Consider the following 23,984-nt stretch of genomic DNA (forward strand, 5'->3'; position numbering starts at 1 on the left):
GTGGGTGCGTACGTAGGTCAGGCAGAAGTGTAGTAGTGTGTGGGTGGGTGCGTACGCAGATCAGGCAGAAGTGTAGTAGTGTGTGGGTGCGTACGTAGGTCAGGCAGAAGTGTAGTAGTGTGTGGGTGGGTGCGTACGCAGATCAGGCAGAAGCAAATTCACAAACTACTGCAGCTCCAACTCGGATTTTTGTTTTCAGACAGAGCCGGATGAAACATTTTTTCAGGCAATTTTAGGAACGTCCCGATATTTAGACACATTCGTTGTATTTACAATTTCAGACTAAAATCAGTGAGATTTGGGGGTTCTGGACTAAGTCATGGCATCGTATTGGGATAGTTGTCATCGAGATGGACGGAAAGTCCGTGAATCCGGTCTGCCTTTAAACAAAATAATTCTGCAGATAGAAGTCTGTACAAAGCCGTTGAAACCTTGTCACCTCTTGGGGACAGTTGGTCAGTGTGGCGATCCCCGTTCTCCGAATATCCACCAACAGGAACAGTTGTTAGACGCAGCTACGGTAACCCAAAGTGCACGGGGAAGCAACACTGAAATGCCAACATGCTCACGCTGGCACCATGCCACCCTGCTCTTAGATTGCATGATCTAGTCTCCCCTGGGTCCCACTCATCTTGTTTTCATGTTCAGCAGCTTAGAAATTACCTTGCAGAAGTTGCATCATTTCCAGCCGCGGATCGGTCCCCGCGCCCAGATCCGGGTTCCTTTCCCTCCGCTCTTTGCCCCTCGTCCCTGGCTCTATTTTCTGCTTCCGTAAATGGGTCCCGTCACAAAACCAACGCCGGGTTTCCATCCCACTTTTAAAGCAGCGGCGCCATTTAGTGATCCAATTGTAACAAGCGCCGTTAGATAATGGGATTGTATGCAGGAGGACAGCACACTTTTAACTGGCACACAGGCTTCGGAAACCAAGTTGAACCCATTTGTTGTGCATTACATGTGCCTCTGGCAGAAACCGGATTAGAGCAGCGGTGGCCAACTCCCCTCCGGAAGGGCCACCAACAGGTCAGGTTTTCAGGATATCCTAGCTTCAGCACAGGTGGCTGTCTTCGACTGTCCAACTCCAGTCCTGAAAGGCCACCAACAGGTCAGATTTACAGGATATCCTGAAAACCAGACCTGTTGGTGGCCCTTGAGGACTGTAGTTGGCCACCCCTGGGTGAGAGGTATACAGTATTTTTTTATACAGAACACCAGACACCCTCTGTTAAAAGGTAACACGACTAACCCTTTCCCCCAGGGTTAGACACTTGGGAACAGCGCCCTGCAGCACCTTCCGGCACGGCCGGGGTTAAACAGTCAGATCTATAGTACGCCCCTGTTTAAGTTAAAAAGTATCTTGCAGACCTTGCTATTAAAACGAATTCCCCGGGTTTGGAATCCAGTCTTCCATTCCCCATCTGGCAGGTGACCCTCACCAGGCCGGGCCCGGGTCAGCATCAGAACAGCTGTGAAGAGAGTGGGAACGCACAGAAAGACGTATCCCGCTTATTATAAATCATCACTGTCTTGTTCATGGCAGGGAATAAAGCAGGCGACACATTTAATTAGGACCCAAGATATTTATATATGTACAAACATTACAATTGCTCTGTAAAAAAAAAAAAAAGACCTTAGTCGGAGCTAAATCAATCCCCTATCCCCAGCAGAAGATGCGGTGTGTTTCCAGGTAATTCAGGATATCGGGGCTGTCGAACCCCGACACCGCACTTTAACGCAGAAATCACACTCCAAAATATCTATTTTTAATTTTATTTACAGCATTGGAACAGAGGAGGGGGAGGGGGCATCCGGAGATTTAAATGGCCATCCAATAGGAAGCTAGAAACAATGTCGTTACGGCTTCCTATTGGCCCGTGGGAACCATGAGAGATACCCCAGTAACTACACTGGTATCTGGGGAGAACCGGAATAAAGAGATGATGATGATGATGATGTGGTTGACTTCTGGAGGACCCCGTCCCCCATTCCACTGCTGTAAATGATCAATTAAAACAAAAACTGGCAGAGGGAACGGACACGTTACCATCTACCCATGAGGTCCGACCCTGTGCGTTATACTTTCAGAGCTCAGTAGAACAGAAGTGGCCAACTCCCGTTCTCGAGGGCCACCAACAGTCAAGGAATCGGTGATATCGCTGCTTAGCACAGGTGGCTCAATCACCTGTGCTGAAGCAGGAATATTCTCAATACCTAGCCTGTTTGTGGCCCTTGAGAACGGGAGCTGGCCACCCATGCAGTATGGATCACCAAACTAAAACACTGGGGGTTTTTTTTTTGGTCCAGAACCTCAAACTCCCGTTCTGTTGGATTCTTGATACTCATGGGACAGAGAGGGGAGGCGCTTGAAACCCTGGCCGGCTCCTGGCATCACTATCTTCTCTTGAATGAACCAGGAAAAAAAAAATAGCCAGGAAACGATGCCAAAAAAAAACAAAAAAGGACGACCCAAGGAGAAGCAGAGCGCAAAAAAAACAACAAGCAACGGGCCCCAGTGACTAAGTAGTGCTACTCCGCATAAGAAATATACAGACCATCGACTAGATGGAGACGGAAGGTGTTCAATGCTATAACACCGCCTTGTAAATACGGGCCGTAGCATCGTAATGTGGGGGGCTCACTCCTCGGTAGCGAGGGGCTAGTTGCAGCCCCGGCATCCCTGCGTCTGGGGCTCTCCATTAGATCCATGTCAGGTGTTAAATGCACCTGGCTTTAAAAGCAGCCATACAGCAAATATAGCGGCCTCTTCTTCCTCTCCCAGGGCTGCGGCGGTGAATTCTGCCGGCCGACACTGCCGGGGTGCGGGTACACACACAGGAAACTGGATCAAGCTCATCACTAAGCCAGTTCACAAAAGTAAGTGGTTGGTACACAGCATTGTCCCAGCGCACGGCGGGTGCAAAAGTACAGCTACAATTCCTACTTCAAATACGCAGTCCCAGGCAGCAGGGTAGATTTTAGTCGCCATGTCACCCGCCTCCTCTACCATTTCAAATCTTCCGAGACATTTAATAGAAAACAGAAGAAAAAACAAACCCACCCCCCGCCCAAAAAATAAAAAAAATCACAAAATATACAGTTTCTACCCACTTTTGTTAATTGTTTTTTTTTTTTAGTGGCTCATAGCGGAGGAGAAAACGCCAAAAGGTCCAGGAATGAGTCGCAAAAGCCGTTTGTACAAAATCACGGCGGTGTACATTTTTAGAAATCCCCTGCAAAAAAAATAATATCTTTTTTTTCTTTTCTTTTTGCATAAATAAATTGCCGGATGCTTTCACAATGGAGTCAAACAGGGGAAGTAAAGGCGATCTCAGCGGCAGGAATGCAGTCCCAGGGCGGAGGCGCTTAACTTTTGAGGGTTGCAAAGGAAGAACCTCTCTTTGCTTCCCTTAGGCCGCGCTTATAGTGCTGGCGACGCGACTGATCACGTCACCAGCGAAAGTTGTAATTTTACTTTTAGCGACGGCCTTGGGACAAGGCTAGTGACATCACTAAAAGGGGAAGGCCGCACAACTTGATTGATTTAGAGACAGGCACTATAAGTGCCGTCTTAAGCCAAGGGGTTCATCACTTCAGTCCTCAAGATCCTCCCCTGGGTCCTCCCCAACAGGACAGGTTTTAAGGATATCCCTGCTCCAGCACAGGTGGCTCAATCGGTCCCTGCTTCAGCACAGGTGGCTCAGTCTTCGAAGTATGAGCCTCCGAGCTACCTGTGCTGAACCAGGGATATCCTGAAAACCTGACCTGTTGGGGCAGCTTGAAGACTGGAGTGGGGCACCCCGTCTTGCGCCTTCTCTGACACAATGTGTCACACACACACACACACACGCCTCCTGCAGTGAAAGGGTTAACATTACGGGTTGGATCGACCACCCATGATCCTCTCCCACACTAGTTGCCCTGCTTATGACTCTTTCAGTGCTGGAAGGTTACATCCGACGTCACAGGAGCAAAGAGGCAAAGCTTATATTCGCCCCCGCTCCAATTTTGGTCGTTTATACCCCAAGAAGCTGCGGCTCTGGTAGTCTTGAAGTCTCTAGAGACACTCAGCGTTGTTATACAGTGTTGCACGTCTGTTTGCAGGAGATGGGGAAGTGGGGTTTAACTCCCCCATACTTAAAACGCTGCTTTAGTTAAAAGAATAAGAAGAAGAAATGCCTCCAGTGTGGCTCTGTGTTAGCCGCAGAACGCGCCCCTCTGCCCGTGCAAGCAACAGGTCCGGTTTCCCAGGGGGGGTGAGGGAGGCAGAGTCCTTAGTAAGCTACATCCCCGCTGTCATGGGTACTCGAGAAGAGCACGTCAGCCTTGGCGTTAATGAAGTATGTGACGATGAGAGAGACGACGAGGACGGTGATGCCCACAACGAGGGTGATCACCTGCGGGGGAAGCAGGAAACAGCATTATACGTCTATAGGGTTAGTGACACTATTGCAAGGGTGGCCAACTCCAGTCCTCAAGGGCCACCAACAATTCAGGTTTTATCTATATCCCTGCTTCAGCAAAGGTAGCTCAAGTGTCTCAATCAACGACTGAGCCACCTGTGCTGAAGCAGGGATATCCTTAAAACATGACCTGTTGGTGGCCCGTGTGGACTGGAGTTGTCCCCCCCCCTGCACTATTGCTAGTTGTACATAAATGGACGGAGATAGCAGACGAGGTCACTGTAGCTATGTTGACCTTGCACTCACCTCCAACGCGTGGCTGGGCACCAGGAAGATGCGAGCCCGGATCTCCTTCCAGCGGCTCTCTGTCCAGGTGGAGTACTCCGTGGAGCCCCACTCATCCAGCTCGAAGGCCGGGGATTCGGCCAGGGTGTTGCGGATCGAGCTTCGGACGCAGAAGGGGGCCCTGGTGGTGGTGTTCTCGTTTAAAGGGCCCTGCACCCACACGTAACTGAACAGCTTGCAAGAACAGAGATAACCGAGCATTAAACAAGATCTATACCAGGGGGGAGCCCTATACTGGGGGGGTGGACGCACTATACCTGGGGTGGAGCCAACCCTTTCTGTACGGGGAGCTACTTCTGATCAATAAAAGTTATCCCGAGCTACTAAAACAATACCCCGATACCCCAGACATACACACACAAGACATACACACACAAGACATACACACTTTGGGGGCGGGTAGGGACTCCGGTGCCGAACGGATGCGTAAGTTGGGACTGGCAGGACACAGAGGCCCGGTGGGGGAGAGGCAAGAGACAGGCCCATGCGGCAGACGGACACCGACTTCTAGCCCCAGCCCCCCCACCCCCCTTTCCCTGCAGCCAGCGGGACCGCAAACTGCTCAGACCCCCAATCTATACTATGGACACCGGAAGTCAGCGAAGCTCTGATATATTTGTACGCAAAAAGGAGGTCAGATCCCCAAGCAAAGAACCATGAGACTTTATGCTACAATAAATAATTCAGCTTAATTACCCATTTCAAAACAATACATAACTTTTTAATTAAATACAAAGCGATGGAAATAGCCAGTGCGCGCGATTTATTAAGGAGAATGGCTACTTACATCCTTCTGCGCGTCCGTGACCTTCTCCGGGTTTTGACACTCCTCCTTGGTGAAGTTGACCACGTTCCCGGTAAGGTTGGCCAGCACGGAGAGCAGTAGGCGCGTAGGGGTGTTGGTGGTCGGTTGGTGGCCATGTGAGGTGGCGGTCACGTAGTATTGTGATGGGGCGTCTTCTAGAGAAGCGACCGCAAGCGGAAAAATAGGGAGACCAGAAAAAAATGTTTGTTGGGGGGTTCCAGGAAAGGGTCTTTTTGTTCTCTAAGCCAGGGGGGCTCAACTCCAGTCATCAAGCCAGTCACTTGTGCTGGAGCAGGGATTGATTGAGCCACCTGTGCTGAAGCTTTGTGTGTTATTTATGAGATTGTCACGTGTATTACTGCTGTGAAGCGCTGTGTACATTAAGGCTGCGTCCATAGGACTGCAGCCGTGCGGAGGCTGAGGGAAAGCGAGTGCTTTCCCTGGCCATGGTACGCGCGCCGTCCGGGGGCGTGTCGGGAGGGGAGGGGGCCTGTGACGTCACGGAGCTGGTTCGCCCTCATTGGGCGAACCGCTCACACGACCGGCCAAAAATCAATCTTTTGAAAAAGACCTACGCTTCCGCACGCTTGCGGAAGCGTGCGCGAGCCCCTGCTAAAGCCGCTCTCATTGCGGCTGCAGGGGCTCACTGAGAAGCCTAATGGCGCTATATAAAGACATACATACATACATACATACATACATACATACAACTATGTAACCTTCAATTGGACAGCGGGTCCCCAGAAGTCATCATGTCTTCTGGATCAGGCCGCGTCCATGGTTATCGGGACCGTGCGCGCGGCGTGATCAAAATGCCGTAAGGCAATGAGCGTGGCCATAAACCGCGCGTGCATAACGAGGCACGCCAGGAATCAAATAAATGTGATTTTGCCGCGTGACGGCTGAGCCGCATGCGCGGTTGAGCCAATGAGGGTGAACCGCTCACGTGACATCATGGGAACGCCTCCCTGCACGCCCTCGGCCACGCAATCCTACAGGCCGTGTATCGCTCCAACTACAGGAGAGCGTGACGCCACGTGCGGGCACCATGGACGCAGTCTAAAGCGTCTACTCTGTCTGTCATTCATCTGCCTAAACCAGGGAGGGGGGGGAAGGAAGTTCTCCAAAAGCCAACTTCCTACTCAAAGAGAATCTCAGCATTATCAACCTATCTCCAGTGGGGAAGGATGGATGGGTTCCGGGCAATGAAATATGGCTATAAAAAACACACGGGCACAGAAAAAGGCGTTGTAATTAAACCAACAAAACCTTTAAGGTAGAGGAACCTGGTGTGAAACCTGTGTGACCGTGGCAAACCCCAGCCCCTCTGTGTTGGTAATTGGCAGATCGTACAAGGCGATTATACGGTCTGACGTTGCGATAAGGAGTTATATGCCCTGACAAGTGGGACTGAGCTCATGTTTACTGCAGGATTACAGTTGCCGGCACAGTCATGTTGGTCAGTCTCGTTAAGCAGGCGGGTCTTACCCAGACTCCCCTTCCAGTCGGCCCGAATGATGGATTGGAACCAGCTGTTGTTGGACGCCACCAAAAATCCGTATAGCATTCGTGTGACCTGCAGAGAATAATGCATGAACAAGGGCGCAGGACGGGGCAAGGGCGCAGGACGCGGACAGGCGGCAACTTATATACTATACATGTGCTAAGACTTTATCTAGTGCTAACACATCCAATGCAAATGTTCCAGAGGTTCCAGCGTGCCAATTGGTTAGTGCAGAGTATACTTGTAATTAGCCATTGTCCTATTAACGTTCTTAATGGTGGGCATCCACTTACTCAAAAACAGAATCTGCCATGCAAGCTGCTGCCCTCTCCAGCCCATATAAAAGCCATTGGATTATTTCGAAAGCTATTATGACTTCCAATGCTAATTTATCTGCCACTGCTGAATTCCCCTCACTGCTCCCTGTCTGCAGAATCAGTGGTCAGTAGTGGAGAAAGGTGTTGGAGCATTTCTGCTTCTGATCTATGGGAATCCCACAGACCCTCGCCCCCCCCTCTTACACTCGCTCCCCTCCGCCCTGCCCCTCTGACACGTGCTTCCCCCCCCACATGCGCGTTCCCCTGTTCCATTTTGCTTATTTATTGAATCCCAACGGGAAAACCAAAGACCCTGCAACCTATCAGCGGATGCGCTCCTCTGTGCCCGGGGCTACGTCACCTACAAACAATCCGAAACAAAGCAGTGTGCAGCCCCGGATGGGAAAAGCAGGTTACCGTTTTGGGGTCCGCTTTGACTGTTGTGGTGTCATTCCCCCCGGCAAGTCGGTACAGGGTGCTGGCGAGCACTGTGGCAACATCTGCAAGGGCCTGCAAAGCAAGAGCTCGGACCTGTAACATACACCCTCCCATACTGCATGTGGCATTAACCCCTCGCGGTGCGTGCCCCCCTGTCCGTGAAAGGCGTTAAAGGAGAGAAAATCCACCCTACCCCAAAAAGATCCCACTGCATTGTGTAGCATCTCTATACTTCTCCTGCCCTACTGCTTTCCCCCGGTAAGAACCCAACAGGAGTTACTCACTCCCTCCCATCCGTGGCAGTGCTGATATGGGGCATTTAAATGGTGCTGCGGGGCACTTGGAATGGGCAGATTTACTGTACTAGAACAATGCAGCAGCAGCAGCGTTTCGAATGGGAAGATTTCTTCATCTGAAAGTGCAGTCATACTCCATACTGCTTTGCACTGCAGCAAGTTCATTTTCAAACAGAGTTGAAGTCTTAACGGGAGCCGCTGAGTCAGTCAGGCTGGTGTCAGCGCTGTTTCAAAGGTGTATGAAGTAATGTTCCTTCAAAAATGCCCCCCCCCCCCCCCCCCACCTGGGCTCCGCGCCCCCCCCCCCCTTACCCGGGCTGTGCCAGTGACTAGCTCCAGAGCTTCCTCCTGGGATATCCCATCAGGGTAATTGATCCGGATGTTCTCGGACGTGTCGTACACGCTGTGATAGTATCTGGCAGACAGAAAGCAGCAGCTTTAGTTTGTGCCGTGCGGCGTCTAACAAAACTGCCTCCTTAGCCCCAGCCGGGAGAAGCCAAGGAAGACTCCGGTATTAACCCCGTCTGCCCAATCACCGGCTGGCAGAGCGCTGGCAAACGCAGGGAAGCCAAACGCTGAAGTCGTCAAGTAAAACCAAAGATTGCAGAAAGAAACTAAGGTCCATATTATCTTTCTGTGCGGTGCTGTGTTTATATACCGCAGAGGCGCACGCGCGTTCGCATACAGAGGCGCGCTCGCATACAGAGGCGCGCACGCATACAGAGGCGCGCACGCATACAGAGGCGCGCACGCATACAGAGGCACGCGCGTTCGCATACAGAGGCGCGCGCGAATACAGAGGCACGCGCGTTCGCATACAGAGGCACGCGCGTTCGCATACAGAGGCGCGCTCGCATACAGAGGTGCGCGCATACAGAGGCGCGCTCGCATACAGAGGCGCACTCGCATACAGAGGCACGCGCGCCACACAGGAAACAACAAGTGAAACAGGCTTTAATCAGGGGGAAAGCGAATAACTAGACGAACCCTGAGGACAATGTTTAAGAAGCAGAGCTATTCCATAAAACAGGGGTGCTCAACTCCAGTCCTCAATCCCCCCCCCAACAGGTCAGGTTTTCAGGATATCCCAGCTTCAGCACAGGTGGCTTAATCATAGGCCTTTGATTGAGCCACCTGTGCTTACGCAGGGTCAGATTGAGCCACCTCTGTTGAAGCAGGGATATCCTGAAAACCTGACCTGTTGGTGGGGCTTGAGGACTAGGGTTGATCCCCTCCCCCTGACATAGACCACCTTTCACACTATAGGATCTCCTGTCCCCCGGCGCTGGAAGGTGTCTCATGGAACAGCAGCACTTAGTAGACATGAGTCTTTATAACCAGGCGCCTTTGAGAGTTTGCACTGACCTCTGCTGGCTAATGTGATAAAAGCACCTTTCTACTCAACTGTTGGCTGATTGGTTTCAACTTCTCAACGTAATCAGACGCGCGCCCCAGCCCCCGCCGCCCCAGCCCCCGTAATCAGACACAGACACGTGGTATGTTCCACTAACTATTACATCACACAGCAAGAAAATAAACTGAAAAGGAAAATGTACGTTTGAAATCACACGGTTATAAACAGACTGCTATAGAAAACGCAACGCTGTGTATTAAATTCCTAAAGCATGTGTGCGCAAACTCCCTGCTTGCTCTCCTCCGTCGCGCCCCGTCACCTCTAATGTTCCGTCAAATGACGCTGTGGGGTCAGGTGACCCGCGGCGTAATTTGACGCCGCATTGCCATAGAGACGCATGACGGAAGCCGGGTAAGTAAGTTTACAGAGGCCTCGTGCTCTCAGCATGGGGCCTCTGTAAATGCCGCGTCCCCCCCATTAAAGTCTTGCGCCCCACGACCTAAAGGATTGTTTCCCTGCGCTTCCCCCCCCCCCCCATATATAACCAGTTCAGGTCCTGGACAGACCAGCAACGCACGAGGGGTTAAAAAGGAAGGTTACAGCCTTCAACACGTACAGTTATACACAGGCAGGGGCTCCTTATCAGGGGGCGGGGGGGTCTTACCTGTTGCTGTAAGCAGCTCGGTGGTCTGTCAGCACCACCCCAGGAATATTTCGGGCCCTCAGGAAGCGCTGAAAGGAAGCGGGTGGGAGAGGCTGGGACTGGTTGACCTCAGCGAGGGTCACATTGGAGCCCAGGCTGGCGTTGTTCAGGGTGTCCAGCAGATTCTGCACCTGGATGCACAGGGGAGAGCAGGAGCGTGTCACGGAGATTTCAGGACTCGCACCCACTGCGGCTCGCCATTCACACCAACGGATTCAAATACAATGTAACATACAGCACACGATAAAGGAACTTGTTCCTAATGCTAAATGGCTGGCAGCACGTGGCAAGGGCCACTGAGAAAGGGTCACGCGGACACGTCTGTCCGTCTTAAAGAACCTAGGACTAAAGTACAACCGTCTACAAATAATGGTAGTGATGGTAAGCCCACCTCCTTACCGCATCGTATGAGTAGCTCTGAGGCTGATACTTTACACATGATACATAAAGCTTGGCCCCCTGCAGACGCACTTACCAGAACACCCTCCTACTGTCTCTGTACGTTCTCCCTACCTACCAATTAGTCTGTTAGCCTTTTCCTAAATGTTACTTTTATGTCTAAATCCCTTATTCCCTTGGTGTTATTTATATTATTTGGTATTTATGTGTATTACTGCTGTGAAGCGCTGTGTACATGAAAAGCGCTATATAAATAAAGACATACAAAACACACACAATGGTATAGAATTTATGGAACGTACAAACAGATATCGGCTGTAATTACGGTTTGCAAAGTGCTGTATATTTCAGAAGAGGAAAAGAATGAAATAGATTTAAATAACGAGAACCCTTATTGTACTGCAGAGAATCAGAAGGTATAAAACAAAGCCCTGCGGAGAAGATTACACATTCATGAAAAGCTGCCGGCTAAGGAGGGGAGGAAATAATAGTATAGATCTTGCTTGGGAGATTGGGGATTCTGGGGGATTGCAGGGGATTCTGGGGAGCCAGTGATTGGCTCATGTGAGGTTAGGTGGGTGACCCTGTAATAGAGTACACAAGCTCGTGTATGCATGGAAAGCCATTTCACCTCCTTGGAATGGTGTGTTCATGTATCCACCGCTGATTCTCTGCTGTTAGCCAGTGTATGGAGCGGCCCCTTATACGTACCATCAAATCAACAGACTCATTCCTCCGAGAGATGGGGTCAGTGTGCATCCACAGGAAGGAGGAGTCCCTCAGCGCCACCTGCAGGACAAACAAAGAAGGCAATGTGCCCACGCGTATCGGCCATGAAACAGCAAGCTGATGGATATGGAATTACAATATTTGACATTTTCACCCTCCGATTGATTTATTTTGTCCTACAAGCGACAATAGATCATACAAGTATTTATTAACACAATTATTTTAGCAGCTTTCGGTTGAAGATAAATAAACAAGAGAATAGATATTGGGAGGAACAGTTACAAATAAAGGATTAGGAGTTTAGTAAGAAGGAATTCCCTGCAGATAATGTAGGAATAACTTTATAATAAGAAGCGCAGTGAATGCACGGTATTCCTTGCCGTGCAATCCTCTCCCTGGCAGCAAAAATGTAAAACTATGGATGTGGTAGAGAAGGCGTTATTTGTTTAAGCGCCTTCATTTTAATACAATTCCAATAAACCAGGGGTGCGCAAACTGGGGGCGCGGGCGGTTACAGAGACCCCGCACTCTTCCCCCAAGGCATTTAAATTAAATGCCGGGGGACCGCGCGAGGCCTCTGTAACTCACTTACCTGGATTCAGCTGGCTGCGGGTGACACGACGTCAAATGATGCCGCAGGGTCACCTGACATCCCATATCGCAGGCACAAGGGTAAAGGGGGGGCACGAGCACTGGGGGAGAGCAGGCAGGGGGGCGCAGCACCAAAAGTTTGCGCACCCCTCAATAAACGATGCTAAGAAAGGCTCGAGTTATAGAGACATTGCGGGCAATTAAAATTAGACATTGTGTAACGTGTGTATCCAAACTTTCCCCCCTATACATATAAATGTGCGGCCTTCTGCTTAGGAAAAGACTGCCACATGAAGTGGGGAGGGGGCTCAGTCTGGGGACGGGAGAGCCCGTGCCAGCTGGGACCGTACCTGACTGAGCTCCACAAACGAATGGATGTTGCTTAGTTTGATGGGAAACTTGTCCTTTTCCATGTCGTACACCATCCGGGAACTACCGATGTAATCGAAGACTTCCTGGGAGGGACACAAACCCCGGTCACCACATCGGAAGTGTTTCATTGCTACGTGGACAAGGGATGCGACTGTGTGACGTGTGTCTAGGCAAAAGTGGTGCAATTCTGGGGTAAAAACAGCTCCAAATGTAGCACAGAAAAACTCCCACTGACAGCAACAGAATGTCGCTGCCACGCGCGCTGCCAACTCTTATCTTTGTACTTTTACCCCTTGTGTGTTAAGCTTCTCCGGTGACAAATACTGCATGTAATCTCCACCTGCCCTCTGCAGGTACGTTACCCTCCGTTTGGTCTTTAAAGGAGCAATCCAAGCTCACAGGATTGAAGCAGGGGGGGGGGGGGGTCTCCAAAGCTGAACCCCATTAATTTCAGCTCCGGGGACCCGCTGCTTCCAAAGATACTTCCCTTCGAAAGGGTATCCCATCAACGTTTAAAGCTTCCCGCGGGCCAATAGGAAGACGCACCAGATGACATCATGGCTTCCTATTGGCCCAAAGGGCGAGAGCCATGACATAAGTCTAGTTAGAGTAGATATAGGCACCCTCTGCGGAGGAGAGTATCTCGGAAAGCAGGGGGTCCTCACAGCCAAAATGAAGAGAGTTCAGCTCCGCAGACCCCTTGTTCAATCCTATGTTAAGAAATAATAATAAAGAGCCTGCTTGGATTTCCGCTTTAATTGGCCTGACATGTTAACTTGAGGTGACTTTCTACAGTCGGCCCGTTGACTTTCTTAAGGACCCCGAAATGGGGAAGTGGTTGTCAATCAAGTGTTTTCGTTCCCTTATCCCACCCTGTCCTTATCAGAGAGCCAATAAAGGTAGTGGCAAGGGGGGCTCTGGCTGTCCCGACCACTAGCTGGTCACACGGTAACATCTCATCAAACCTCTCCCAAGTCGAACTTTAAAAAAAAAAAAAAATACATTAAAAATGCTTACGTGTCAAATAAGAAAAAAGGTATTAATGAGACAGATGAGACCCTTAAACAGGTCACTGGAATGAGTTCAACTTTGGTTGTAAGAGGCACTGCCCCTGTAAGGTGCTTGGCAGTGTATCAGTGGGAGCTGGGCAAGGACGGCAGTTTGCCGGCAGAACATACACAGGGTTGCTATCCCCATTATTGGCTACATGATGTTGGTAGCTGTTGGGGTTCGTGGTGCATATGAATGATTGATTGTCCCTACCCCTTGGAAGAAGGTGAACATTATGTTCCTTGGCAAGGTCTGCGAGTCCGGCAGCCTGTGAAGAGCTTCAGCAGCGGCCAGCTGAGTGACCAGCCCAGACACGGTGCTCTCTGCTCCCGGGGCCAGGTTCCAGAAGAAAGAACGGCTGTCCAGCTGTGAGGGCAAAGTGATGGATGTTACCCCCCTCCCTGTCATCCCCAGAAAAGGGCACAGCAGGCAAACCCAGGCATGTCAGCCCATATCCCTATCCCGTGGCTGAAGGAATGGCTCAGTGAGTAAAGGCACGGACTCAGAAAACAAGGACAGTCTTGTGACCTTAGGCAAGTCTCCCTGTGCCACAGGCAACCAAAACAGGGCGAGGGGCGTTGTGCATGCAAAATTCTGTGTATATAGCTGCGTACACTGTCAGCTACACAAGAAAAATCTATTATATCCTGTGTGAGTTCTCAGACTGCACTTTCTTCCTCCATTACTTCCATTTTAAGGATGTTCCCATCTACACCAATTGGCTGCAACTCCTTTACTGTATTAACCTCAACCACCTCTGCTTGGATGCCGTTACATGTATCCACTACTCTTTTAGTAAAGGGTAACATTGCAGCAGCAGAGCATGACCTCTTGTTCTGCCATTTGACTGCATCTCACTTACCCGCGTAGCCACCATTACCAGCTGTTCCTCGGGAGCCAGTTTGGCCGAGTTGTTGATCGGTTTCAGGGTGCTCCACACGTTGTAACCCGCGAGAGAGTCGCACACAGCTTCTGGGGAACAGGAAGCAATGTGAATACAGGAGGTGCCCAGGATTGCAAACTCAGGGCAGCGGCTCTTTCTGCTTCCTGGACAAGGCAACATGCGGTGAAAGTGTGATACTCCGTTCCAAACCACCCAAGATACACATCACAAGTAGGAGCTGTGACAAATCAGAATCTCTTCTTATAAATATTGATTTGTAAGTCAAACTCCCCTATGATTTAATGCAGGGATGGCCGACTCCAGTCCTCAAGGGCCACCGACAGGTCAGGTTTTCAGGATATCCCAGCTTCAGCACAGGTGGCTCAGTCTTTGACTGAGCCACCTGTGCTGAAGCTGGGATATCCTGAAAACCTGACCTGTTGGTTGCCCTTGAGGACTGAGTTGGCCACCCCTGATTTAATGAGTCTGTGAGCCAGTATCACACATTCTATGCACATTAACACACAAGACCTTCTCCCATTAGTTCTCTCTGCAGAAATTTCCAATGTCCCAAACCCTTTGTCCCCCCTCCGAGGCTCGCCCCTGCCTGACCCAGTCACCACCTCACCTGGGTTAATGCTGAAGGAGGACTGGATGGAGTTTCGCCTCATGCAGGTAACGGTGCTGGTGACCGCGTGCATGTGGGAGGAGAGCTGCATGGCGCAGAGCGGGTACTGCGGGATGCTGTCATTCTGCGGGATGTTGTGATCTCTGTAGCACTGCGGGGGAGGGGGGGGGGGGGAAGGAAGGGAGAGGAAGTGAAACTCAGGGCAGCAATCTAGGCCGATTAAGTCATGACATGCACGTGCGCTAACACGCACGCAGCCTATTCGTAAAGACACTTCTCCTGAGTAACGGGGCAGGAAAAGTCCCCGAAACATGCTTCTGTGTACTTCCATGTCTAAGGATCAGACACACAAAAGGTTTACACATACTCTTAGCTGAAGGAGTAACGCGGTGGTAATGCCACAGCCGGACAACCAAATACAAAATAGATACCTGCACACCTAATACAAGGGGTGAGCTAGGTGAAGAGGTACATGCAGACATGCCACAGCCTCTGAAATGGGAGAAACTGGATCAAATCCAGCGTGACTTATGACCTGTGTCAAGTCACTGTGCTTCGTGCACTAAAATTAGATTGTTAGCTCTATGGGCTCTTGTTAGATTCTATGTGCAGCGCCACGTGCACAATGATTGCTACAACACATTTTAATTATACCGCATTAGTAAGAAAAGCAATGTGCTGTTACCGTATACTGGACAGTATATATACTACCCAAGACGAGACGAATACACAGAGGTCTTTATGAGAAACTCGAGCAGTTTTGCCCCATGTCTTCCTAAATGGGTCTTTGGTATTATGAAAGTTCCTAGTTTGTGAGACACGCGACACCCCAAGACCCGGGCTGCATGCGGTGTCGGGCAGATCTCCATGTGCTGAGCAAACCCACCTGCCTGATGACTTCCGTTTCATTCTTATCTTGGAGGAGAAAGATGGGGAACTGGAAATCTTCATACGAGAGCCCGTTCCCCTGCTGGTTCCATAGCGTCCCGTTGCAGTGTGCGTACTGCAGTCCATGATCACTGGTGTAGACCCCTGCAATAAAGAAACCATGTCAGCATACAGAGAGGCAGGTCATAGATGAGGGGTAAGGGGCAGTACTTTATCTCATCAACAAGAAATGCTGGTATATTACAAATACAGAACATCTCATTAATCATTTCTCGCTAAAACTCGGATTGTATTCATACAACAATCACTGATACACAGACAGTGTCAATCCATCAATAGTGTGAATACACTGATTTATACACGGATAGTGTTAATATAATCATTGTTCTGTATGTGCTGTTGCTGGAGGTGTATCTATGGTGTGAGATGTGTATACTTCTTGCCAAAGATCTTGTTTATATCACATACACGCACCACCCCTCGTCATGTTACATTGCTGAGGTGCACCCAGGGAAGGGATCTTACCGAAGCCATCGTTCGGGCACTGGACATCGGGAGAGAAGCCACCAGGGGGGCTGGGATTGGAAAAGGACACAGCCATTCCGGACACACGAGAGCTGCCCTTCAACTTCTGCATCGTCTCCCTGATGCAAAGAGGGAAGAGCCGGGATTACAACCTTCAGTAGAGTTGTGTGTCTGGGCGCATCATATGCCAGGCAAAATGCCTGGTCCCCTGGCCTAGGTTTACTTCTATCTGTTGCTGTGCAAAGGCTCAACTAGCAGCAAAGGCACCGGGGCACTTAAAGAGTTAAAGTTCTTGTGACACTGTGCTCCAAGCTGTTCACCTGTTGAAGAGATAACCCTCAAGCAGCACCATGTAGGGTGGATTGGGCCCAGTCTCCAGCACCCAGTGAAGGTCGTCCTCCTTATCTACCACGTGAATCACTCCGGTGTCACCGTTCCTAGAGGCTGCAGAGCAAGGACAAAAGCAACATGTTGCTAGTGACAAGTTGCACGCACTGTATCTGGACAGACTGACGCTGCAATACCATTAAATGAGATGAATAAGCAAGAAGATAAAAGTATGAGCACATTTAATATAAGATCACTAAGGTTTTGCATTAAAAAGGAGAAAAAAATAATAATCTTTATGGTCTGTTAACTTTTCTGCGGGTACTTCAATGCCATTAGATACTGTGGCATTGAAGGGTTATGCTGTATGTGTCTGAGATGCCACATGCAGCTGCGATTGCAAAAAGACACTCCATGAGTTTGGCGACCATCAGATAATCACTCAGGCCTAATTTAAACTTTGGACTTTCTTGGTTGTGAGATGTGGAAGTGTAAATTCCATGTCTGCCCTAATAAGAGTCACGTGATCGATGGGCCTCGAGCTTACACTGGCAGCCGATTTGGTGGGTGGCGTTAAGGAGACGCACACACGGGGCCGTGCTGTTCAGCGGGATGTAGATCTTTCTCTCCACGGAGTTCCCATGACACAGACCTGGGGGGTAAATGAGATCAATCTGTAATCACGAGACAACACACTTGCAGCCTAAAGAGGAAGCGGCACAACAGTTAATATGCTAACTAATAGGTTTAGCACCACCAGTGCCCCGCTGGTCAATCCCAACTGCTGCCACATTCACTCCAGTCCTGTCACTTCACCCCAACCTTTTCCTCATCTTGCCCACATGAGTGGATGGAAATAGGAACATCACTGTCCTTATTTAGTCATCAAAATAAGCATCAGAAATATGCTGCCAATACAAATCCCAAAATAGGCTCCAGCACACTCAGATAGATGGACAAACGTAGAGAGTCTCAGAATAAGCCACAAATTTAATAGCGTAAACAAATAGATATACAAAATTGGAAATGCTAACCGACTAATTATGCAAAGTACACAGCCCTAATTATCACACGGGGGGGGGGGAGAGATACACAGGAAAGGGATGTTTGGGGTACAAATGAGGATATGGGGAAAGAAAAACAGATAAACATATAAAGACACTGGGGTAGGGTAAGAGGGGCAACGTCTCAGGGTAGAAACCCTTTCTTCTGGCCTGTTCCCTTGGGTCCACATTAACCTCAAGGTACTTCCCTTGACCCTTGTCCCCCCCTATAAGACACACAAATGAAAGCTAAGCAAAATCACAGAGTAATGCAATCATATAATTCTGCTGTGAACAGCCATCCGCAGTAAAGGTAAGTATATAGGGGTAAAGCAAACCGTCCTTATTCTCAGTGTTCACAGGCTACTGGCAAAGGCTACAGGCAATCTTCTTCTCTCTAACTGCTATTAAATTTGTGGCTTATTCTGAGACTCTCTACGTTTGTCCATCTGAATGTGCTGGAGCCTATTTTGGGATTTGTATGATTTTTAGTGGGGTTGTTTGGGCCCACTTCGCTCCGTGCAGCATGAACATGTTCATTATATTTTCTGTTTAAAGTGCTATTAGTGTGTTTATATTTCTATAATACAAACACCCCCTAAAATTATTATACCCTACCTGAACTAGGAGATCCTTCAGATCCCCACCCCCTTCACTCGCTGCTCATCGTTAAGGACCCAGGGAGTCCCTGGATGTCAGAGAACCACTGGTCTGCTACAGGCCCCCTCCTCCCCCTCTGGGGTGGGCACAGGAGGGCCGCCACCTCTGGGGTGGGTACAAGCAGCATGGAGCCGCCTCCAGTATCCACACCTGGGCCCAGATAGGTATCTCCCCATCAGGAAGCGCTCACCTGTTATCACAGCGAGGGTGAGGCCCAAGCACCTCCATCCCCGCCAAGAGCCGGCCTCTCCCACCATCCCGACCACATCCAGAGCCGCCATCACCACCAGCAGCAGCCTCTACTTCCGCCCTCAGAAGCCTCTACTTCCGCCCTCAGCTGCCAGCCCGGAATCCAGCACGCGGGAGAAGCTCTGGCCATCGCTCTGTGATGACTGGGAGGACCCGCGGTGTGGTGCATGCGCGGCTCGAGCCAAACCTCCAACGCGGCACTTCCGGGACAGAGTGTGACGTGTAGCTGCGGGTGAGAGAGACACTGAGAGGGAGGAGAACCGGTACCGGCAAGATGCTGACCAAGTTCGAGATGAAGTCCGCCCGGGTGAAAGGTAAGGGGAACCGGGAGACCCCCGAGGCCTGGCTGGGGAGGCCGGGGACCTGCCTGGGGAGTCCGGGGACCTGGCTGGGGAGGCCGGGGACCTGACTGGGGAGGCCGGGGACCTGACTGGGGAGGCCGGGGACCTGGCTGGGGAGGCCGGGGACCTGGCTGGGGAGGCCGGGGACCTGGCCGATGAGAAACCCCCGAGGCCTGACTGGGGAGGCCGGGGACCTGCCTGGGGAGGCCGGGGACCTGGCCGGGGACCTGCCTGGGGAGGCCGGGGACCTGCCTGGGGACAGTAGTACAGTGGGGGGGAGGGGGGTGAGAACACAATTCACATAACTGAAAACATATTAAAACGATCTTTAATCAGGTCCCTGGTGTCCATTTAGTTGGGAAGTTGTGATTTTTATCAGAGAGACATTGTTTGTGGGGTCTGTGCACTGAGGCAAGTTTACAGCAAAGGTGCTTAAAATAGCAGTGTTGTGTTGGGAAGTTACAGCACGTACAGATTATAATATATTAACCGTTTTGCTGCAGTGCTGTGTTCTCTGGCAGCGAAAGGGTTCAACTGCGCACCTCTGTCACTTTGTCTCCCTCTTTCTGCTTCAAACAAAATCCAGAATCTACAGTGTGGGGGTTCTCACGTCCGAGTGTGTAACATCCCTTCTGCCTCCACACAAAGCAGCAGTCCTCACCTTGTGTGCCTTCCACCTGTGTCTGTGTCACATCAGCACTGGTGTTAGCAGGCGGTCTGGGTCACTGTTCCGTGTCTCTTCCTCTCAGGGCTCAGCTTTCACCCGAAGCGGCCATGGATTCTCACCAGCCTACACAACGGTGTCATTCAGCTGTGGGATTACCGCATGTGCACCCTGATAGACAAGTTTGATGAGCACGATGGTAAGTGATGGAGCAATGTGGGACATTATCTTCGCTAGTCACAATGTCATAGTGCGGATGATATCAGATGTTCTTGATTAAACTTATTTCTTGCTTTTTTCTAGGTCCAGTCCGTGGTATTGATTTTCACAAGCAGCAGCCGCTTTTTGTGTCTGGAGGAGATGACTACAAAATTAAGGTAACATAAAGATACATTAGGGGACTTGCATAGCCTTTATTACACTGTGCAGATGGTAATATCGGGTATTGGATTAGCCTAACAGTTTTATATGCAGACGTTGTACAGAAGCTTTGAAGCCAACATAACACCCTCAGGTTCAGCGAATGAACTTTTGTATGCTGTGGATTTTTAAAGATGCCGTCTTAACCATAACACATGCATAATTATTTGATTAATTTATCTAATATCTGACAAATGTTTGAGATAAACGTATTCAAATCTTTATCTTGTTTTATACGAAATCCAGGAAAAAAATTTTTTTTGGGGCGGTTTAGTTTAACATCTGTAATTAAAACAATGAGAAATTTAGATTTTGATGCATTTCTTAATGAGAAAGCAGAATGAAAATGTATCTGTTACCAATATGTGTGTAAAGGAGGGCGCATAGAGATTAAAAGCAGAATCGTTTTCACAGCCATGGTGTTACTCAGGTCTGCACCGTGTGTTTAGTGTATCTAGTTTACCAATATTTTGTCTGTTCGCCAACCGTCCCAGGTCTGGAATTACAAGCTGCGACGCTGTCTCTTTACCCTGCTCGGACACCTGGATTATATCCGGACCACCTTTTTCCACCATGTGAGTTACAATTTTGTAATGCTTTGTAATGTTGAAACCAAAGGGGTCCCCATAGTTCATTGTAGAGTGTTCTGCTACACTGTATCAAAAGCAACACTATAGATTTATTTTGTACATAAAGGTTCCCAAATTAAGCGGTCCATCTCATGGGTATCCTTTTGCAGCTATACACAGTTTTTTGCTGGATATTTAGAAGTTTGAGGGGGAAAAACTGGAAATTCATAGGGTTCATTCCTTTGCTGCTGCAGCAGCAGGTGATAACCCCTTCATTGCGGGGCATTCAGTATGTCCCGTACATACCCTGGAGAAAGCTATAAAAATGGGTTATTCACTAAACGGTGCTAGATGCTAGCAATTATTGACAGGACTAATTCTCTCAGCACGTCTTTGCTGGAGATCTAACTGGCTATACCTGATTTCTTAGGATTACCCCTGGATCCTGAGTGCGTCCGACGATCAGACTATTCGCATCTGGAACTGGCAGTCTCGGACCTGCGTTTGGTAAACTAATAGAACACACTGACATGTATACTGACAGCGTTTCTGGCTCCAGGAGCAATTCAAAAATGTCCACAACCCATTACGAATATGTGAAGTAAATAGAATTCTCTGCCAACTGGAAGCCTCTTGACCGGGGCTGGGCAACTCCAGTCCTCAATGGCCACCAACAGGTCAGATTTTCTGGATATCCCTGCTTCAGCCCAGATGGCTGTCGAAGACTGAGCCATCTGTGCTAAACCTGAGACTTACTGAGCCATCTGTGCTGAAGCAGGGATATCCTGAAAAACTGACATGTTGTTGACCCTTGAGGACTGGAGTTGCCCACCCCTGCTCTTGACTGTAAAAAGATCAACTTAATTACTGTTCCAAATAAATGAGTCTTTTTATTGCCTCGCTTTCTGATTATTATTTTTTTGTAAGTTTTGTATAGCTTTTATATGGCTTCTATAAGCTTTTCAGGTATCCTTTACAACTTCCCATAGCGTGTTTAACATTCCATATTTCAGGCATTTTGCATTGCCCCAAATAGAGTACAACTAAGTCTGTTGTCCTGAATCACTTCTGCAGTTGATAAATAAGCGAGCAACCAGGATGGTACTTACGTGGCTTCTTCTTCTTTTTGCAGCGTCCTGACCGGTCACAACCACTACGTGATGTGCGCTCAGTTCCACCCCTCCGAGGATCTGGTGGTGTCCGCCAGCTTGGACCAGACAGTGCGCGTTTGGGATATTTCTGGTGAGCTGCCCAGGTTGAGGGGGTGTCGTGCGGCACAGACCTACTCAAAACTGCAAAGCGGAAAAGTGTGGGATCAGGGAAGTGACCTAGACAGGAAAGCGAGAGAGAGAGAGACACAGCACTGGAGCTTCAGCTAGTTCCCTGTAGGAGAAGAGTGGGGTTATCCCAATGCACGATAAGATACCGATTAAAATGAGGTCTCATACACCTCTAACACTGCAGGTATCGGTCATTAGGACTCTTGCCTCTAGAAACGATTGGGTAAATTATTCAAATGAGTTTCGGGTCTCTGACAGTTTAATGAAGTTCCCATGGATAAAAAGTACTTCAGTCTCTGGGTTTGTTGTGGCGTTCTTCCTAACAATGCCCAATAGCAGCCAGCAGGTATACTTCCTACGCAAGGCCTCGCACTAGGAAAGTGCCTTTTTATATTGTCCCTGCTGCAGTGTAGCTCCTTACATGGAGAAGCCCGGTGAATAAAAATATATATATATATTTTTGTTTTGTTTTACTAGTTCTGTTTAAGCTTGGCGCTGTTGATGTGCTCTCTCTAGCAGCCCTTTCAGCCATGTTTAGGTCTAAAGCACACGTTTTTTAGTTTAGCCACAGGCCGCCCTGATTTCTTCACATTTTACGTATTAGCAATTTTCTCCCCTTGTACCTATGTACAGTTTGTTACCAACATGGTAGCTGTATACATTAGACTGAGGGTTTCACGCTGAGACATTCCTTTGCCCCATCACTTTTCTCTTTCGCAGCTTTGAGTGGGGATGGGCGCACTTTTTAAAGCACACGGCAGATAAGACCAGTTGCTTAAAGCCAGAGTTTGGCAGCTGGGCAGAAACTCTGCCTACCTCCCATCCTCCATTTGCCCACATGAACTTGGAGGGGCTCTTTAACCCTTTCTTCAGTAACACAACTGTCGCTGCCGTATACATTTAATCTCTCTCTGTGAGATGCGATGGTTTTACGCAGTTGGCCGCATTGAAATGCATGCTGGGTAACATATTTAATGGCTTTTGAAATGCATGAAGTGTGTCGGGCTGTTATACACTAAAATTCAATGCTAAGGAATGAAGAACCTCTCCTCACTTCACTTGCAATACTAACTAGTAGACTAATGTGTGGAGGACTTACCTGGTAATATGAAATACACGTTCTCCTGTAACATGCTTCCTGCTCAATGTCTTTTTTGACTTCCTTGCACCTCATGGACTTTGGTAACATCAGATAATCCAGGGGTGCTCAACTCCAGTCCTCCAACCCCCCACCCCCAACTGGTCAGGTTATAAGGATATCCCAGCTTCAGCACAGGTGGCTCAATGAGCCACTGATTGAGCCACCTGTGCTGAAGCTGGGATATCCTTAAAACCTGACCAGTTGGGGGTTCTTGAGGACTGGAGTTGAGAACCCCTAAATTAATCCAATGGTTAGTGACTATCCTGAGGAGCTTGCACTTACTTTTGTAAAGACAGGGCCACACACACGCAAACACCTTTTGATTGCAATATGTTACATGCCCCTCCGGCTGCAAAAGCGTTTAAATATTCAGGGTCAGTGAGAGGGATTTGCTGAAGCGGAAGATTAGTGGGAATTAGAGGTAACGTCCAATCAAACCTTTTGAAGTGGGTGAAACCAGTTGAAATACCAGTGTTGGTTTCTTGCAATCCTGGGCAAAATCGCTCAATTACCCTGTATGGAAGGGCTGGTTAGATTGTAAGCTCAGCAGGTCAGACACTTGTACACAAACTGCAGCACATTATTAGGCATCCCATTCTAAAATAAACCCCAAATGTTCCAATAAGGAGGTAATTTATTTCTCTGCTGGCTTTTTAATAGGAGGGTCGTCAGAACCACACAATCTGGGTTCCGTGCTCCCGATTTGCATTGCTTCTAATCTCTTGGTTTTCGTTTCTCTCCAGTCTTGAATGAAGCTGTTTGTATAACTTCCGCAGACGTTTGTTTTGTGCCATGCTGCAGACTCACACCCTGACTCATTCATTCTTATAACACAGGCATCAGCAACGTGTGCCTAATGTATTAATCCACTTTCCATTCCCCCCTTTGCCCCCCCCTCCCCTCCCCCAAGTTTCCATGAACGGGACAGTAAGCTGGTCCATCCCACGTGTCCTCTCCCTGGGTCTGTGCAGCCACAGATATTTTCCGTACGTGTCACAGGTCGGAGTTCAGCTGAGCCTGAAAGGAATCTGGGTCTTGTGGCCACCAGTGTTGTGATGCTTTA

The 23,984-nt window shown here is 49.3% G+C and overlaps 2 protein-coding genes across 4 annotated transcripts in view; one reads left to right on the forward strand and one right to left on the reverse strand.

The window, feature by feature from the left end:
• Nucleotides 1–1,566: 1,566 nt before the first annotated feature.
• On the reverse strand, nucleotides 1,567–18,604 carry NCSTN (nicastrin). Of its 2 annotated transcripts, none has more exons than XM_075607746.1 (17): nucleotides 18,448–18,604; nucleotides 17,102–17,206; nucleotides 16,548–16,671; nucleotides 16,228–16,346; nucleotides 15,701–15,846; nucleotides 14,815–14,965; nucleotides 14,166–14,272; nucleotides 13,517–13,669; nucleotides 12,232–12,336; nucleotides 11,273–11,350; nucleotides 10,124–10,293; nucleotides 8,418–8,520; nucleotides 7,789–7,881; nucleotides 7,039–7,126; nucleotides 5,533–5,705; nucleotides 4,707–4,919; nucleotides 1,567–4,394 (listed from the first exon to the last, which is right to left on the reverse strand). In XM_075607746.1, the coding sequence occupies exons 1-17, from the start codon at nucleotides 18,536–18,538 to the stop codon at nucleotides 4,272–4,274; spliced, it is 2,142 nt and encodes a 713-aa protein (XP_075463861.1). In that variant the 5' UTR covers nucleotides 18,539–18,604; the 3' UTR covers nucleotides 1,567–4,271. The 2 variants fall into 2 exon arrangements, with proteins under 2 accessions (XP_075463861.1, XP_075463860.1); XM_075607745.1 differs by having other exon boundaries at nucleotides 14,166–14,275.
• Nucleotides 18,605–18,609: 5 nt separating this feature from the next.
• COPA (coat protein complex I subunit alpha) overlaps nucleotides 18,610–23,984 on the forward strand; it is a 35,831-nt gene continuing 30,456 nt past the window's right edge. The window contains exons 1-6 of one of the 2 annotated variants that reach the window (XM_075607742.1): nucleotides 18,610–18,820; nucleotides 19,597–19,710; nucleotides 19,815–19,888; nucleotides 20,426–20,506; nucleotides 20,931–21,007; nucleotides 21,633–21,742. In XM_075607742.1, coding sequence (XP_075463857.1) covers nucleotides 18,781–18,820; nucleotides 19,597–19,710; nucleotides 19,815–19,888; nucleotides 20,426–20,506; nucleotides 20,931–21,007; nucleotides 21,633–21,742 — 496 coding nt within the window. In that variant the 5' untranslated portion in view covers nucleotides 18,610–18,780. The remainder of the gene's footprint in view (nucleotides 18,821–19,596; nucleotides 19,711–19,814; nucleotides 19,889–20,425; nucleotides 20,507–20,930; nucleotides 21,008–21,632; nucleotides 21,743–23,984) is intronic. The other variant, XM_075607744.1, reaches the window with a different exon arrangement.

This window comes from Ascaphus truei, chromosome 7 (genome assembly GCF_040206685.1).
Source record: "Ascaphus truei isolate aAscTru1 chromosome 7, aAscTru1.hap1, whole genome shotgun sequence".
Lineage (NCBI taxonomy): Eukaryota > Metazoa > Chordata > Amphibia > Anura > Ascaphidae > Ascaphus > Ascaphus truei.